Below are 19192 nucleotides of genomic sequence, written 5' to 3' on the forward strand. Positions count from 1 at the left end.
CTGCCACAGATGGGTTATCAGGCTTTTCTTATTGTCCCAAATTACAGCTGTGCAACTTGTTTCAGACTAAGTGTTTATTAAAATTAAAAATCACCATATAATAGAAACAATATTTACATATTTAACTGATAGTCTGCTTAAACAGCACAGTTTGACTGAAGGAAGCCAATGGAGGAAAAAGCAGTGATTGTTGATGCTGCTGAGCTTTAGCTGCAGGCACACCAAAGCTTAATGAAAAGAGTCTGAAGCTGCTGCAAAGTACCGTTTGCCTGAATAACTGGGTAAGGTGAGAGGTGGCAAAGATGTCCTTGATTTTGGTGATGAGAGCCAGTGTCACCAAAAGAAACACAAATCTCTACCATAGGTGCGTTGTAATAGCACTAGCTCATCTGTTTGGTCATTTTGATAACAACAATTTAATATAAAGAGCATAGCAAACTGCATTTCCTTTCTAAGAACTACAGGTTTATATATGAGCAAACTTATAGTGTCTCTGCCATTTAACTTGCTTAATATCCCATTTCATCTTTCCACAAATTGGTTTGGGCTGTGCTTGAGCTAGTCGTAGTTTTAAAACAGCTTTAGGGTTAGTTGATTGAAGCAGCAAAAATTAAGAAATATTCTTGAATAATCACAGATGATTAAAAATTAATCTTAAAATATTTTCATGGGTAACAGTGACTGCAATGAATGTATGAACTTCCTTCACCATCCTGTGCTTTCCCATTGACTTCAGGTGATGACTTGGGCCTTGTGGGAAACTGGAGGTCAAATACAGAGCTGGGCATGCTACTGAGCCTGCCTTCGTGGGTCCTCTTCTGCATCTGAGATGGCTGTTGCATTGCTTTGCAAAGGATTTTAAAGTTCATGAATAACAGCAGTAAAACAATCATTTTCAGTATAAAGAATTAATTACATCCATAGCCCTTCCTTTAAAGAAATCATTGTGCCCTTTACAAAGTCTGACGAGATGATGGTATTGCAGCTACTAGTGTGAAACAACAAGGATACAGAAACGATTTTAATAATATGCTGCATTTGTCATGACTTTGTCATGAAGAACAACTTAAATGCATAAGACATGGGGTTGTTCCTTTTTCCTTTGAAAAAGCTGTTTGTGTGTGCCTTTCAGAAAGGGATCCTGGTAATATATTCCATGACCTTGGGCTTAAGAAGCCTGTGAAAAACTGCACAGGTGAATGATTGCTTTCCTTCTGTTTCTCCAAAGGGTCTGCACAGTTTGGGATGTTTCTGCAGTTGCAAAACACGAAGCATTTAAAGAGAACTTCTTTAACCACAAAAAAGCATGATTACTTGGCTGTAGAATTACTCTTTCCTTCAGCACTCCAGCTTCCACACTTGGTTAAGATGTCCAAACTCAAAGTAATTGGTTACAGCAGTCTGTCCAAGTAATAGTCTGTGCCAATGATCCATGTCAATAGGAAAAAAAGTGTTCTTTTTTGCTATGGCTGCTGTTGGTATTGCCCTTCTGTTGCTGTGTAGAAATCATCCAGTACACTCTGTAGGTAATCAAATGTTGGCCTTTCTTCCGCTTTGTCTTTCCAGCATGTTTTCATGATATCATAAAGCTCAGCTGGACAGGTTTCCATACGAGGCATTCGGTACCCACGCTGAAGAGCAACCATCACATCTGAATTGCTCATACCTATAAGAATTAAAAAACAAAGCTTTGAACTGCTCTCTTAGGTTCTTTAGGAGCTATTTCACTTCTCTTTTATTCACAACACTCTAAAGAAACATCTTAACCCATTTAACCCAATGAGCTAAGACTGCTCTATTCAACCAGGTAGGTACCTTTTAATAAGAAGTAGTACTGTATTTAGAGCTGTGTCTGACATGACTGCTGCTTTTTTCCTAGCACCAACTCCACCAACTCCATTTTGTTCCTCTGCTCCATGCTGCCACTGTTTTCACTGCTTTCAGAGGTGGTGAGATCCTCAGCCAGATGCCCTGGCCACCTATGTAATTATTCCCTTTGTGTCCTTAGGTGCAGAGGTTCTAACCTGCTTGCTCCATGCCAACAGCAAGCAGCATAACTGTCTCACCACAGAACCAGGCCCTCATGTAATGGCAGCTTTCTGTATTAAGTAGTTTCTAACTTTTTTTCCTATGCTCTCTTTTGTGTAACTTGCTGATTGCAAGATAATGGGCACAACTGATACTGTTACATGTAACAGGCAATTTCCTCTCCTCTCTTCCTCATACTATTTGTGCTGTGCAAAAACATCAGCTGTGATGAGTTTTGTTTAGTTTCCCAATTATTGTTCTCTTTCTGAGAAAAGGAATAAAGAACTACCAGCAGTGCAGCTTATGTCTCGTTTGCCTCTCAAGGACCAGTCCTGTGGGAGCAGCCTGCCCTCAACTATATCCTCCTCCTCTTGTTTCCTCCTTCTTTTCCTCACTTACTCTCAGAAGGCAGTTCTTCACATGCCTGGGCAAGCACAAGAACTGTTTCCTGCCTTTCAGCTGTCCCTTCTTCTGTACAGCTTGTGCAACTCAATGGAGTAACTATGCCAGGACCACCTTTTCCAAGACACATGCTTACACGCTTCTATGCTAGCAGAGGACCGACTCTAGATTTAGTATAGGTCTGTTTTAATTTACACTGTGGTACCTGCTAAACTTCATAGATAGAAACATACTTCCATATGATAGAGCTCAGAAAATGATGTGAACACACCAGCATGAAGGAAGAATCCCAGTGCATAGAAACTAGTGCATCTTGTGAAGAACAGCTGACATAACTGGAATGCAAACTTGCCTGCTTCCAACATTTGACATACTGTATAATGACCTGGAAGTTAATTTTTAACAGCCACTTCAACTTCCATGTCTACAGATCTGTGCCGTGTTTCAGAACCTATCGTCCCACTGTATCGTCCCACTAACTGCGTGAGTTTCCTTTGGAAGAGAAACAGCTGTTGGAATTTAGGAACAAGGATCACAAAAGCTCCACCTTTTTTGTCTGGTAAGGCTTCCTTCCCATTTGCCTGACTAGGGGTGTTCTTTGCTAGCATTAACTCATTAATTTGCTGGCTACAAATCACACCTGTTCAGATGCAGCTTTATGCTGAAAGCTTGCTAGTTGCTGGAAGTACTTCGAAATACTATTTTCAATTATTAAGTGTTCCCATTAGAACTGAAGAATTTTCAAGACATTCGGTAATAACCTTACGAAGCCACCTCAGCATAGGTCAGTGTCTGGGTACATAGGCATGTGCTAATAGAAAATAAAATATTCCAGCTGTAGGAAGAACCACACCTTACCCTGGTGAATGCAGCATCCACCTGATCTTTCCTTGGGGACTTGAGCATTTTTCTAGAGTAGGTTTAGGAGGACCTGCCACTTAGGCACATAATTTATAGCCCTTGCCTACAAAAATTACCTTGAGAATATGTTTAAACATTTAGTTGTGCCAGCAGCCCTATCACCTCCTGTAGCTGAAGGGGCTGCTCTTGAATTTAAGTGCTTCTCTGGACTGGAGCCTTGCAGAGCAATCAGATTATCTGTTTTGGCTCTACCTCTTGCACAGAAAGCTGATATGTTCTTCCCTCATGTAATGTAAAGTTTGCTGCCATCACCCTTCCCCATACTGCTTCAGTAGATACCTAGTTTAGCAGAAAGAAAAATGAATCAAAGCACTAAACTATTTCACAGCTACATAACGTAGCTGTTATCAATGTCCTCACTGTGGCCATGTATCTGAGCCATAGGGAACAAGTGTAACTACTCCTAGTGGTCAATCAACACATTGCTTTAGGCTCACTTCCCTTATGTGTTTTGATCAGCTAACACTGACAAAATATTTGAGCCTATCTGCTTGTGAAAACACACTTTCTTAGTACTTTCCAATATTACATTAAAAAAAAAAAAAAAGGAGACCAGCTTATGTAGCAGCTCAGTGGTAACTACTGAACGTATGAAAATGGTTCTTCATTCATGGTGCCATTAGTCCATTCACTAAATAGATGCATGTAGCCTACACATATGATGATTAATAGCTTTCAAAACATGAACTTTACCCGCTTGATGTTTTCCACATCACTGCTGCTTTTGCTGCTGTCAAATGTCAGCTCTTTCCCTGGGTATTTTGTCTTTTAACACTGAAGTGTAAATAGAGGGATACAGTATAAACATATGTCCATACCTGGATAAGGAATCTTTCCATATGTAACAATTTCGTACAGGAGAATCCCAAATGACCATACATCAGACTTAATAGTAAAAGATCCATAGTTAATCGCCTCTGGTGCTGTCCATTTAATTGGGAACTTTGCACCTAAAAACCAACACAATTTCAATCAATCAAAGGAAATTTATTTTCTTCCACATGGAGGAATTCAGTGACACTCAGTTGTTTTATCCACATTTCCCCATCATGTGCCATTTTGTCAGACCACCCTGCTGCTGCCATCTGTTTCACAACAAAATGTAATGCAACACTGGCTGGAAGGTTCAGCCTCTATTGCCATGCCACCAACATTCACCCCTGACATGGTAGGTGTATAGCTGGAATTACAGACCAAATAGCCAGAGGATATCTAAGAAAAGACTCACCAGTGCTGAGGCTTTCAGTTGAGATGGATGTTCTGCAATGCTGAGGCTCACCACAAAATCTCCAGAAAAAGATGCTACCTTTGTGGTGGTCAGCCCTTAAATGGGATCTAGGAGAGGCAGAGCCAAGCTCCACCCCTTCCGGGAGCACAGCTGAATTACCTTCACCTGTGCTCCCACAGCTGACTCTTTGCTTGCCTCAGATGGTTAATCAAAGGTTCAGGCTGTGATGAACAGTTTCCCTTATAGTAGGCCAACATAACGAAACAGGAAGCATTATTTTTGGATCAACCCTCATATATGGCACTGTGAATTTTTGCTGCAGTGGCAGTAAGCATGCTCCTTTCTGCCCAGTAAATTAAGCTTTCCACTAGCCTGGGAAGCACAGAAAGATTATTTGTTTCCTTATTCTTCTTAAAAGTTTAAAACGCTGCCTCTAGGAAGTTGTTATGGCATTTTCTGCCCTTGATGACTGTATTATTTTTAGATACGGTCCCACTGCCTCCCAGAGGCTGAAGTTTTAAGAGCAAACATAAAGCGACGTACCTTCTCTTGCTGTATATTCATTGTCTTCAATGACTCTAGCTAGTCCAAAATCAGCAATTTTGCACATCAGTAGGTCTGAAACCAGAACATTAGCCGCTCTCAAGTCTCGATGGATGTAATTTTTTCTTTCTATGTATGCCATCCCTTCTGCAATCTGTAACAAAAGGAACAAATATTCTAGTATTACAGCACCACATAATACCATTAGCATCCTGGCCCGTCTGTTCTTTCAATTACTCAGTGAAGTCTCACTCATTTATTCATTACCAGTAGAGAGACTGATGTCCTTTTAAAGTTTGACTAAGCAACAATGGAAATAGTTAAAACAATGAAAACAAACTTCCTAATCACCTGCTATCAGCCTGGGTAATTACAAAATAGTTACTAAGACAAGTCCAATAACTTAAGTTTATCTTCACCTGCAGCATCACCTACTTGCTCATACACGATCAGCATTTGGCATCAGCAAGCATTCAGATACTATCATAGGTAAATTTCATTGCGTTTCATCAACCCAAGTTATTTTCCAAATTAAATTAAAGGTGATTGATGACCTTGTAATATACATTGAGATGATTATTTCAGTGCTTGTCCAGACTGCTCTTTTTGAATCCACTGAAGAAAAATGCATTGCTTTTCAGAAAGAAAAGAAACTGAAACAAACAGTTTCTCAGTTCATAGGAGCGGATCTTACATGTGGTTAGTATGCTGCCCAAAAGATTAATAGGAAAAAAAAATAGTGTTTGGGAGCTGTTAATATTCCTCTTCCTTGTGAGATTGCTATTCCAGTGTCTCACCACCCTCACAGTGAAGCATTTCTCCCTAATATCTATTCTAAATTGACCCTCTTCTAGTTTAAAACCACTTTCCCTCATCCTAGATGATCTTGTAGGTCCTTTCCTGTTGCTATCTGCCCCAATAAAAAGTGTCTCTCCAGCTTTCCTGCAGGCCCCCTTCAAGTACTTCATTTGTTATTGAAGCAGTAGCAAAGCTAGAATCCTTGTACTGTCCTGGTCCCTACTGTACTCAAACATGAGCTCCTTCCTCTCCATCTCAGCAGTGTTCAGGTATGTGGGTGTCTCTCATTGCCAGAGCAGCAAGTTTCAGCTGTGCAGTAAAGCAGACACGAGCTCCTGACCAAATTTTAAGCAAACATGAAAACCACTTCTGCTTATGCATTTTTCAGAAGTCCCTGAGGGTACAACACACACACACACACACACACTACTATCACTTACAACACTGAATCCACACAGTCTTCATTCCTCTTTTTCCTTTGAAGCAGTGTAAAATACAGCCACTTTCCTTCCCACCTTCTACTGCAGTGGTTTTCTTACATGCCAACATACAGCCACTTCTGCAGGGCAGTCTTTAATTTCACTTACAGAACACAAAGGGGTGCTCACAGTAAACCAGGAAGAAACTGATGATGGAGAGAATGAAGTACATCTGTATTTCATATTTTCTAAATATAAGTAAAGGTATTATATAATGAAGGACGAAGCTACTTCTGAATAACTGCTGTAGTGTGTCCTTCTAGAGACTCAAAGACAGCTCACAAAATGGAAGAGTTCTGGTTCTCTCCCCCAGATACAATTACTTTGGTCTAGGGAGGAAGGAGATGTGAAAGTGAAGGCTTTGCTTTAAGATCTATGCTGCAATTGGACTGGCCAGCTTGGCAGGTAGAACTGCAAGGCAGACAGGTGCACCAATGTCAGTGTGAGAATACAGCAACCATCAAGAAGGAATTGACTTTCCTCATATTTCCATGCACGGATGCAACACTTGGACTGGCTGCTGACTGGGGAATAAAGAACCACTTTGTGAAAGAGACTGTGGTAGTGGTTTCCACACCCAGAATCATAGAATTACCCAGGTTGGAAAAGACCTCAAAGATCATCAAGTCCAACCTCAGCCTAACCATAGTACCCCAACTCTAACAACCCTCTGCTAAGTCATATCCCTGAGCACCACATACAAATGGCTCTTAAACACATCCACAAACAAACAACACAAAGGGCATGACCTACAGTTAGCAAACTACTACGAAATGCTAGCACAAAAACACTGTGACACTCTCCAGCTCTATTTCATCCATGCTTTTAGAGCAGAACTCATCTAGATTGCTCGGAGATGCCTTGGGTACACTTTTAAAAGGCTTCGCTTTGTATTGACAGATACTGCTTTTTATTCTTCTGAGGACCTGTACACATGACAGCCCAGGTGGAAGCACACCCAGTGGAAGCCAGGGAGCTGTGAATAAATGCTGCTTCAAAATACCTTCCATGTTGCTGCTGCCTGCCAGCAGAAATGAAATGTCCTTGAATTGAGAGACTGGGCTATTAAGGAATCCAGAAGTTCACCAGTTCGGTAGCAAAAAACAAACAAACAAACAAAACAACCAACAACAAAACAAAACGAAAAGGAGCAGAACATAACTAAGTTCAAAAGGTTCACTGAATTTACATCACTTTGTCTTATCTGACCTCATAAAGCAGAGGCCAGTGTGATTTCAATAACTGTGAAACAAAGAACTGGAAGTTCTGTGGGCAAGTTAGCTTTGGGACAAGACAGAAAATAGCTAGTAAAATCCAGTGTGGCAGTCCCTCTGGTGATGCAATAGCCTGGCTACTGCCTGTAAATGAGAGGAATAAGAGCAGTCTGCATGCTCTGGCTGCTGCATTAGCAAGATTTGGCCACGTAGCTTGTGGACGAAGTGATGAAATCCACTTCCACTCAAGCTCAGAACTGGGAAGTGGCAGCTAAAAGCCGCCCCATATTTCCTCAGGCCAGTTGCTGTGCTGAGAAGCAGAGGCAGCAGGAAGTAGAAGTGCCTGTGAGTTGTGTCAGCTCACGGCCATCCGGCAGAGTAAGTAGTGAGGGCAGCCCAGGAAGCCGCTGTGCTGCTCAGCTGCCCATAAGGGAGAGAGTCTCACATGTTGGTTCTTGGCTTTGGTTCTGGCATATACTGCAGATTTACAGTTCTGCTGAATTGTGCAGGTGATGCCACAGCCCTGTTCTGCATTAATGCAGGCAGTATGTGCTGAAGGTTTGCCAAACTCAGCTCCTTTTAAAACACTCATTACAGAGACTGCTAGCATTCATCTCTAGGGGCCAATTTTTGCCAGCGCACGGCCAACACTAGATTTCCCCAGCCCCTACTCACACACACTAATTAAAACACAAAAGAGAAATATCAGCTCTTTTAGGGGACAAACTTAGAAACCAAGCTGGATCACCTTCCTAGCAAGGACTTTGTTGCCATGTTTTCCACAGACCTGATTTCATAAGGTGTCTGCTTGCACAACAAAGAATAGAAATTAAAAAAATAATAATATTAAAAGAAAAATCCAATTCCACAGCCATACTCAAAGATAAGAACCAGATTTAAGTCTACCTCAGTACTCATCTGGTACCATTAAAAATGGCATCAATGCCCGTATATGGTCAGCAAACAAAACAGCAAAATCAGGGTAGTGGTGTAGCAGTATATTCATGGACTTGCTTGAAAAAGATGCTTACTATTCCCTGTGGGAGAATTCTTTGCTTTTTTGCAAAATCAGAATATTCTATCCCTTGCAAATGCAGATTTCTTTCAAGACTGCTCCAGGTAAAGGCTCTGCTCATTCAGGGAGTGGGGCACTGACCAGCTGCTTGGCAATGGAACACCAGCCCACTGCAGTTTTCAGCACAGTGACAAATCAGCTCCAGAACTGGGTTCACATTTAAGGGCACTACACTGTTCAGCTGTCTGTTAGTCACACAGCCACATCCTCCTCTTATCCTCAATCCTTCCTTTTCCAACAAGGCCACTGTAAGGTCACAAAGGCCATTCCTCTAGATAAAAAGGCAATGTATTAAGTGGAAACATATCCTGTCCCTTTTCATTCTGCTGACTCACAAGTCCAGTGCTAATCACAGAATCACAGAATGACCCGGGTTGGAAGGGACCTCAAGGATCATGTAGTTCCAACCCCCCTGCCTGGCAGGGCCACCAAACATACACATTTACTAGATCAGGTTGCCCAGGGCCCCGTCCAACCTGGCCTTGAACACCTCCAAGGACGGGGCATCCACAACCTCCCTGGGCAGCCTGTTCCAGCACCTCATCACTCTCCTAGTAAATAACTTCCCCCTAACATGCAACCTAAATCTATCCTCTTTCAACTTAAATCCATTTCCCCTTGTCCTGGTATTGTCAGCCCTTTCGAAGAGTTTACTCCCCTCCTGGATATAGGTTCCCTTCAGGTACTGGAAGGCTGCAATGAGGTCACCCCGCAACCTTCTTTTCTCCAGGCTGAACAAGCCCAACTCCCTCAGCCTGTCCTCATAGGGGAGGTGCTCCAGCCCCCTGATCATCTTCGTCACCCTCCTCTGGACCCACTCCAACAGCTCCATGTCTTTCTTGTACTGAGGGCTCCATACCTGGACACAGTACTCCAGATGGGGCCTCACAAGAGCAGAGTAAAGAGGGATAATCATTTCCCTGTCCCTGCTGGAACTGCCTCTCAATGAGTAACATTCTTTCAGAATTGTTTCTTGCAACAAGTCTCATGCACACATACGCGGATGCAAGCAAGCCAGCTGTGTGAGCAAGTCAGTCTTGTTCAACACCACAGACTCACAAGGGGAGTAAAGACAATCCTCTGCTACCTCTTGTTATGTTTTCAGTCTCTCCAAGAATTTGGGATAGGCTGGTAAACTTCCCTACTGGAAATGTGTGGTCAGAGAGGCATGCATGGCTCACGTGTGTGCCACCAAGGAAAAACATATTCCCAATCTCAGTTTAGTTAACAGTGGTTTCCTTCCATGCCTCTTCTGAAACACAGCTCACATTTTCTTTCCCCTTAGGCTGTTCAGAGAGGTTAACATCATTACTGTAAGAACATACTTGCAATCCTTTTAGACAAGCCAAAGCTCTACCAAAAGTAACCAAACACAGATTATGTTCTCATTTGTGTAATACAGCCTGCATTCTTGTAGTGCATGATCTATGAGTAGCCTGTAGTAAAATCACCATTATCTTAGCCAACAAAGGCCAACATAGTTTGCAAGTATGTTAGTCTGATTTTTGTCCTAAGGAACATCTGATTGAACAGCCAGAACTAGACAAGACTAATGGAACATCTCTGTTGTTCAAAGTGAAATCCCTGGTCTGAGAACCAAATGCAGCCTGAAAATCGATTCCATGCAGTCCTGTCTTAAGTTGGTGATGTTCAAAGCCTCTAACAAACATACTCAAAACACCCACAAATTCTTTCCATAGGAAAAATCTCTGTTCCAGTTGGATTTTGTTCCCTGTTCCAAAGTTTTGTTTGGGCTGCTGTTGGAAATCCTCAGAAACTGTTTCCTGAACATCCCTGTGAAAGAACTCTGCAACCCAGCATAGCTTGAACTCAAAAGTTCCTCTGAATAGTCTACATCTTATGTGAGGAGAGGGACTTTACATACCTGCTGTGCTGCCTAAGGTCCTGCCCTCTGAGGCCAAGTGCAAGAAGAGATTTTCAAACAGGTTATTGGCAGATCAGGATGACCAGACACCTCAATTTCAAATAACCCAACCTTCAAGTCTTTGTAAATTACAATCACTGATCCCTGTCACAGTGGAAATTATTTACCCAGGTTTTATGCAGTTGACCTTTCTTATTCTCCAATTCATTAAGCTTTTCTTTTTTTAATGTTATATTATGAAAATGCTAAATCCTTTTAAACAACACAGCATCTTGAGCTCTAATAAAAAGGTCTACTGCTCAACCACAAGTGCTGGCTGACCTTCAGTCTTTCTCCATATCACTCACTGACCACAGATGTTCTTCTCTCCCTTGAGTTTTGCCCACTATTTTCAAAGCTACCTAATATTTTTTCCCAATCTTTTACAGCCAGTGTTGCTCATCCCTTCAAACCATGACTTGGAATCAGATGGTTTTTTTCATATCCACAAAGCTTTTATCTCCGCTAAATCCTCAAGGATGAATTACCTATGTAGTTCAGAATACTTAACCTGTAGCTACATTGAACCAGTGATTTCAATGAAAACGGCTCCTGTTTTGAATCTGTTACATGAAATCTGTATTTGAGATATATAAAAATAATAAAAATGAGACATAATAGACATGTATTTAGCAGTTGTGCAGTGATCTCACATCAAATGTTTTTTTTATAAATCACTCATATTTTATTAAATCTTTTTAGGGCTTTCTCATCTTTCCCCATGACTCATAGTGTGTTAATATAACAGAGAATAACCGTCTGCACACTATAATGCATTAAAAAATGTTGGAGAAAGGAAAACCTACCAGAAATGCCTTCACTACATATTAATACCATACCACTAGCACTTGAAACACCATTTGATTAGATTTTATTAATTTCACAGTAATTTGCATAAGATTTGGAAACCAACAATACTTTGCAGAAGTTAACAGAGAGATCTGACTAATTGACCTGATTTAAGAAGACAACGTTCCTATTAACGAATCTCAAAAGTGCTGGCTCTGTAAAACTTGCACTTAAACATCCACCTCATAGCTGCTCTAAGTGAAAACAGCCTTTCCACAAAGGGAAGTGACTGTATCACTAAGCAGCTCACTGGCACTATTGAAGAAGGATTCCTACCTTCACATATTCCCTTTGGAACACTTTTTTCCTCTACTCACTTCCAAGGAACCCAATCTATTCAGACCAAGATATATTTGAAAACTACATTCTCTTTTCATGAAAAAAAGAAAAAATGGTTAAGTTTTCCATTGTGAATTTCAGTCTTGGAGAGAAATAGCGCCCCTCTATTTTTAGCATATCTCTTAAATCTTACCTGAGCAGAGAAGTCAATTAGCTTTGGAAGCATCAATTTACTTCCTTCATCACTCTTCAGAAAATCCAGCAAGCTTCCTGTTACAACAGAGAACGATTCAGTCAGTGTAGCTTCCTATCACAATATAGTTCCTAATGGGTACCCAATTTCTCAGGTCACAGGTTTTTTGTAGTGTATAGTTTTGATTTATTTTCAAGTTGACTGCGGTAAGATCATCTCCTTACATAATCTAATAACAGTAATGCTCAGGTCAGAACAAGTATCCAAGTTGTGCAGCTTTCCTGAGTGTTGAAAACTAATCAGAGTAAACCTTCGTTCAGTGGTGAATTTGATAATGATCCTCTTCTCCAGGCTATCAAGAAAGCTCTCTTGGAGAATCACACTTACTAATTCTTTCAAAGTCATAAATAATAAGTTCCCGAATCCTGAATTCTAGCTGGTTTTTCTGAAGTCAGCATCACTACTGCTTGAAAACAGAATGAAACAAATAAACTAAAAACTAAGACAATCTGAGAAGGAAATCTCACTAATCTTTTGTCATGATGATCTGCTACAGGTTGTCCTTTTCTAGTAGTGCAGCAATCCTCGCACACATCACTCACTTTATAATCTTATCAATTCAAGAGCTACAGAAGGCAAATTCTAACATTTTCATTATTGAGTGCCTCATTACAACACCAGACACAAAAATTACCTATTAGAACTCAGAGGAAGCAGACTTACTTGAGTGTTATATGCTTTGCATCTGAAACAATTCAAGAGTGATACATCTAGGAAATCTGTAGAAATAGCCATCTTAAAAGGGTAACAAGGAATCATACGTTTAAATATTTATCTCTCTTTGAACACAGATACCTTATACTGGAGCATACAAGAGAATATTGCTAAGATCCCAAGTTTTCCTTTTCTGTTCCTTGCTTCTTAAAGGAAGTGCACTGACTTATGGGAAACGTTTACTGAGACATCAATCTTACGTCATTCTCACCTTTTGCCATGAATTCTGTTATTATATAAATAGGTTCTTCTTTGGTCACTACAGCATAAAGCCTAACTAGCTTGTCATGCTGAAGCGTCTTCATGAGGTTGGCTTCCTCCAGAAAGGCTTGCGCAGACATCGTTCCAGGCTTCAGAGTCTTCACAGCCACTTTTGTACTATTATGATAATAACCTGAAAAGAGGAAACATGTTCAGTCACCCTTCTTAGCACAGCACCCTGACCTGTAGGAATACACAGTGTGGGTGAGGTTGGATTCCATTAACAGCTATGAGCCCAAGAGCTAGTGATTGGGTGTAGCACAAGTATTTGCATTAAAATTGCGTTTTGTTTTGCCATCACACTGCAGTAAAAACTAATTAATTTCCTACTTCTTTTTTGAATTACATGTCTCAAAAATACACCTAAAGAAAGTAACATAACTTGCTTTGTGCCAAACTTTCACTTATAAGTAGCCCACGAGAAATTACCAAAACAGTCAAGAGATGTTTCAATGAACGTTCACATAAATTGTCTCAAACTCTAACAGAGGCAATGGAGTGCTTACAGGAACACGGAACGTCTCTAAATACCATGGTTAGACCCATTTTATGCTTGCCTGCCTCATGCTTTTAATCTTTTCTTAAACCCTCAGTACTCAAAACAGAATGTTTCAGTAAACTGCAATAAAAAGGGTATCCTTGTGACCAACAAAGATATGCTGGCAGGACTGCAGCCCTGCACCGTCTGGAGCAAGATTTAAAACACGATAATTCCTTTCCAGCAAAGCACATGCCAAGAGCAGAAAGGATTGTGGCTGTTTCATTTCTCTGTTTAACATTCTGATGTAATGCCTTTTACTGTGCAAAATAAAAGAAGAAAAAAAAAAAAGAAACCAGAGAGACCAAGTAAGATATAAATACAACTCCTTCTTAATGTTCCAGATATACAGAACACTTCAGTAACAACACACCGCAGCCTTCTGTCCCCTACTATACACATTTCAACATTGCAGTAATGCATCCCAGAAGAGGCAAAGCTTCCATGACTTGACAATACACCATCACTTATTTATTCAGCAGCAATCTGGACAGTATTACTACAACGGATGTACATCTACATTTGAGCCCACCATTTCTTTACACTATATTTTGTTATATTCTTTATCGCCTAAGCAAAGCAAGGAATTAACTCCAAGACCCCAAGCCATTGCTCTAACCAATACATATTGTATCACCTTTGGAAAAGAGAGATCATTACCTGACAGAAGCAGCTGTATCTGTAACAAAACATTTACCTGCACGATTATTAAATGTATTTTTTCCAAGCATAGTAAGGTCAAGGCATAATACAGACATGCCTCCATATGATCTAATAACTAGAAATGACAGCAACAGGTCAAATTCTGCCATTGAAGCACAGATATCTAAGTATTGTGCACCAAAAAAGGAGTTACATCTCTTTCTGTTTACAAAGTATAAAGCATCTTTATATAGCTTGTAAGGGCATTAGAGACATTTGATCCTGATCTGTCTCTCATTCATTTATTTTGTCAGGTATCGGGACACACATATACACAAATTCCACAATGATAGGTAAGCAATTACATTCTTACCCACAGCTAAGAAAGCTGGCATGAAATTTAGGTCCTTTGCCAAGTAATATTCAGAGTCTGTGTGTACTGTAAAACACACTTGTGATGCTGATATGTACCTGCCAGTTTTCCCAGTTCATTTGATATGCCTTTGTGTTAATAACACTATTTCTGCAGTATGGTTTACTCTGATTACTGATATCTCAAAATTTTCATTACTTTTATTCTAATTTGGGTTTTAAAAAATGAAGGTTGTGCAACTGAGATGCAAGCAAAATGTGCCTCATTAATAAAATACAATATAATGGCTAGGTTTGTGTTGTTAACTTCTCTCTTACCCCTACTTGAGAATTCTATGCATGGATTATTAATGCCACAGAGCTTTATGGTTCACATCATATCAGTGTGCACTAGGAATAAAAATGCATAAAACATAGACTCTACTTTTACAGTGCTACTCTGGTTTGTCACTGCACTAAGGGAGCTGCCCAAATGCACTAACATCCACAGCTGAAAAGCCTTTCATTCTGTGGTAAGAAGCAAGTCTCTCAGTAGCTTAGGCTTTTTAAAAACACTGTATGTGATGCAAGCAATAACACACAAGTCCTAGACAACCAGGTTGTCTCTAGATTCTTGCATGAGTGTAATCAGACCAAGCTGTGATATGAATTCATATCAGACATTCATAAAGCATTTCTGACCACATCTCCAGGACTGAAGATGAACAGATCATCTAGTGAACAAGATGCAGCACTCTCCTCCTGCTTTCACAGTAATTCCTCATAAGGTTACACTGAGAACAACCTGAGCTACAGAAATATGACACTGTTAGAAGCCAGATAATGTCTCAGGATATCACAGCTACAAGAGGTACAGATTATCCAGGATGCTGGCTGAGAAACTGCAGTGTCTTCACATCCTATTGCAGTTTGGCTCATCACTCCTTCCCTACCTACAGGCACAGAATCAAAGTATCCTTTGTGTTGAAAAGGACTTGAAAGACCACCTAGTCCCAACCTGGTGCCATGGGCAGGGACACCTCCCACTATCTAAAGATGCTCAAAAGTTGCTCCCCATCCAACCTGGCCTTGAACACTTCCAGGGACATTCCAGTTCCATTCACAACTTCTCTGGGCAATCTCTTCCATTGTCTCATCATCCTTTGAGTAAAGAATTTCTTATCTCTAACCTCAGACTACTCTCTTTTACTTTAAAGCTTGACCTATCAATACAGGCCCTGGTAGAAAGCCTTTCTCCATCTTTCATATAAGGACCTATTAAATATTTTAAGGCCACAATAAGGTCCCCCTGAAGCCTCCTCCCAGGCTAAACAACCTCAGCTCTCACAATCTGTCTTCATAGGACAGTCATTTTGTAGTCCTACTCTAACAGTTCCACATCTCTCTTGTGCTGGAGAACCCAGAGCTATACTTAGGATGGGGTCTCAAAAGAGCAGAGTAGAGGGGGAGAAATTACATCCCTCAATCTGCTGATCACGTTTCTTTTGACACAGCCCTGGACATGATTGGCTTTCTGAGCTATAAGTGCTTGCTGCTGGCCTGCATCCAGTTTTTCATCTACTAAGATCTCCAAGTCCTCTGCAGGTCTGCTTTCAATCCATTCATCCCCAAGTCTGTACCGATACTGGTAATTACTCTGACTTGGCTGCAGGACCTTGCATTTGACCTTGCTGAACTTCATGAGATTTATATAGGCCCACCTCTCAAGCCTGTGAAAGTCACACTGAACTTGTAGAATATCAACTGCACCACTCAGTTTGGTGCAGATTTGCTGAGAGTGCATCCAATCCTGCTGTATTTTTAATAACAATATTAAACTGTTGAAGTTGGAAGGGCCATTACCAAATGTCTTTGGTAATTAAGCTATGGAGTAGCATTTGTCATTCATACTGTGGGCTAAAAATCATTTTGCTTCAGATGAAGTATATAACTGGGAGGGAGTAACAAGACTTATCTGTACCTCTACATAATGCCAAATGCCTCTATGTTGGTCATCATTGCAATAAGCCATTTGATGGCATCCTGCACAGATCACCCAGGCTTTTTTCATCTCAAACTTTACTCTTACTCCTGATTTGAAAGGGTCTGCACCAAGCAAACCAGCCTCTCTTGCTTCAGAAAGGAAGCAGAGAAGAGGAAACACAACGAATCGTTTCACAGTACATTAATTTTTCTCACAGCGCAGCAATTCAGATACAAGGGTTAGACCCAACTGAGATGTCAAAATAAGGACACAAACAAGGGGAAGCATCTTGAAACAGAAACACCCTTTTAAAGTTTAATGCCTTTGTGTGTGTATGCAGAAGTAGTCACTTCCCAGAATGATTTACATTTTCAAGGGGGTGTTAATGTTCGGCCATGAAGTTTTCCACAGCACTTCAGTGTCAGTTCATTATTTCTTGCCTTGATTTATTAAGCAAAGAAAAATGGCACAATGGCAAACATTTGTCTCAACTAGCACAAAAATTGTCATTCGAACTGGAGGCTTTCTTAAGCCTTTTCATATGAAGGCAGATAAAAGGCTGAATCTGGTTGTGTCACATCATAAAGATGTGTTGCAGGCATTTTTACATGATTTATATGAGAAGATTACACCTGCAATTGAATTAGACATTTCTGATTGACTGTAAACACGTGTGGAATTTACCACTCAAATAGCACCACTCTGTGTTTTACTTTTCCCAATGAAAGCATCTTCTCAAAACAATGAAATTTCGAGCGTGTTCCAGTTAGATAGCTGCAATCCTGTGGGTCAGCAAGGCACCCTGTGTATCTTCTAATAAGCTTTGGGATACGCTTCTAAGTTTCTTAGAAATTCCCCCTGATAGACTCTAGATAGCACTGATGTTGTATGAGTATTGAAACAGTTTTATTACTGTTTAAATATAACCTCCAAATAAAAAACCAAACCAAAAGGAAAACAAGTTTCATGGAAGTGTCAGGACAATGATTTGACCTGAAAAAGCATCTTAATTAAGATTTTGGAAGGTAGGTATAATTTATCTTGATTAAGTCAGGTAAGATAGTAACCTCTTAGCAGTGAGTAAGTACAGAACAGCACACAGAACATGTAATAAGAGACCAAAAGAATACTCAGATGCCAGAATAAGCAACATTTCAGAAGAAGAGAATTGAATCATGGTCAGACTGTGATTAGACAATGGTTGTACCTTTTTGCTGCAGGAAGTCAGCGAAGCTGAGAAAATGTTTTTAAACAACCAAAGCTAATTATGGTTATAACAGCAAACACTATCATGTTGTTAACATTGACTACTTGAAAATCTTGTGATGCTTTCATTATTGGAAATTTCATGATAGCCTCCATATAGATCTCTAATCTTCTACCTATGTAAGTCACCTACCTTCCTGAGCAACAAGCTCAGACAATAATCTTGGATTAAACAACCCACTTCTTCATGCAGTATGATAGCCCCATATACTATACTCGAGTCTTTTCCAATGGATGATAAAATCTAAACATACTTTACTAACAGACAATTTCTTTATATTTCAGATTTTCCACCACAATCTGATTGGACTTAAAGTTCTGAGATGCCAATAAATTTTGATAACTGGGAGTCAAACCTTAGTAAAACCCTTCTATTTTCTCCATAAAGCACAACAAAAAAACCCAAACCCAAAAGCAAAACCAAACAAAGCCGACTGCATTAGACACCCTAAATTACAGCGCTTGCCCCTAAGAATTTGTCTTTGTCTGATACCTTACCCTTCACAAATCCTCTCTCCTATTATTTTTCCTCATGGGAGGTGTATCCTGGGTCTGACAAGTATAATAAACCAAGTTTGTGTCTGCTGTTACTCAAATTAATTCTTAAACGCTACCTCTTTCAGCTGATGTACTCTTTTCAAAGCAATAAACTTACCCATCCAGACTTCTCCAAACTGACCAGCTCCGAGCTTCTTCACTAATTTAATTGATTCTCGTGGAATTTCCCATGCATCTTTATCCCATGGCTTTTGAGGCTTTGGGCTAATACAAGCTTTTTCCAATTTTCTGCATAAGCCGTCTGATTGTTCTGTTTTCCAAAAGAAACACAAACTATAAAATCCGCTACTCTTTTATGTCTTAACATTCTTTTAGACAAAGACCACTTAATTTAGGCATGCTTAAACCAGTTCAAAGCTGTTTCAAAGTAGTTCAGTTCCTTGATGAAAGCACAACCTTTTCACACTTAATAGAGAAGTGTCACATGCATCTGGTTACCATCATTGGTGTTTTCCTTTCTTTGTTTGCTTTCTATTAATTACAATTTGTAACAGATAAATTTAAGATTTTACTGGTAACAGTTCATAGATGAAGATGCACATTTGTGTAAGTCTTGAAACCTGTATTTGCAATTTGTCATCAGGTATTCCTACAGTACGTTTCAGATGTGCACACACATAGGAATGCAAGCATGTGTAGGTCACAACTATTTTTTTTCTCCTGCCACGTATCAGCTATAACTTTAGCACAAATGTAAAATAATTATCAGGTTTACAAGCTGTGCAGAAAAATTACCACACATATCTAACAGCTTAGAAAAATTGATATGATTTACATCTTTCTTCTTCTCAGTCTTCCCAATGGCACAACAAATATATATATATATATATATTTGAGCTACTCAGCAAAAGGTTGTGCAAAATAAAAAGTCACTTTTGTAGCTAA

General features: G+C 40.0%; 1 protein-coding gene across 9 annotated transcripts in view; it reads right to left on the reverse strand.

Moving 5' to 3' along the window:
- Nucleotides 1-59: 59 nt before the first annotated feature.
- Nucleotides 60-19192, reverse strand: part of LYN (LYN proto-oncogene, Src family tyrosine kinase) — a 42282-nt gene continuing 23149 nt past the window's right edge. For all 9 annotated transcript variants that reach the window (XM_015855628.3, XM_015855621.3, XM_085539544.1 and 6 more), the window contains 6 exons: nucleotides 18405-18557; nucleotides 12919-13101; nucleotides 11934-12010; nucleotides 5123-5276; nucleotides 4170-4301; nucleotides 60-1666 (listed from right to left, as the gene is read on the reverse strand). In XM_015855628.3, coding sequence (XP_015711114.2) covers nucleotides 1464-1666; nucleotides 4170-4301; nucleotides 5123-5276; nucleotides 11934-12010; nucleotides 12919-13101; nucleotides 18405-18557 — 902 coding nt within the window. In that variant the 3' untranslated portion in view covers nucleotides 60-1463. The remainder of the gene's footprint in view (nucleotides 1667-4169; nucleotides 4302-5122; nucleotides 5277-11933; nucleotides 12011-12918; nucleotides 13102-18404; nucleotides 18558-19192) is intronic.

The sequence above is a fragment of the Coturnix japonica genome, chromosome 2 (genome assembly GCF_054131305.1).
Source record: "Coturnix japonica strain WE chromosome 2, WE-NBRP24, whole genome shotgun sequence".
NCBI lineage: Eukaryota > Metazoa > Chordata > Aves > Galliformes > Phasianidae > Coturnix > Coturnix japonica.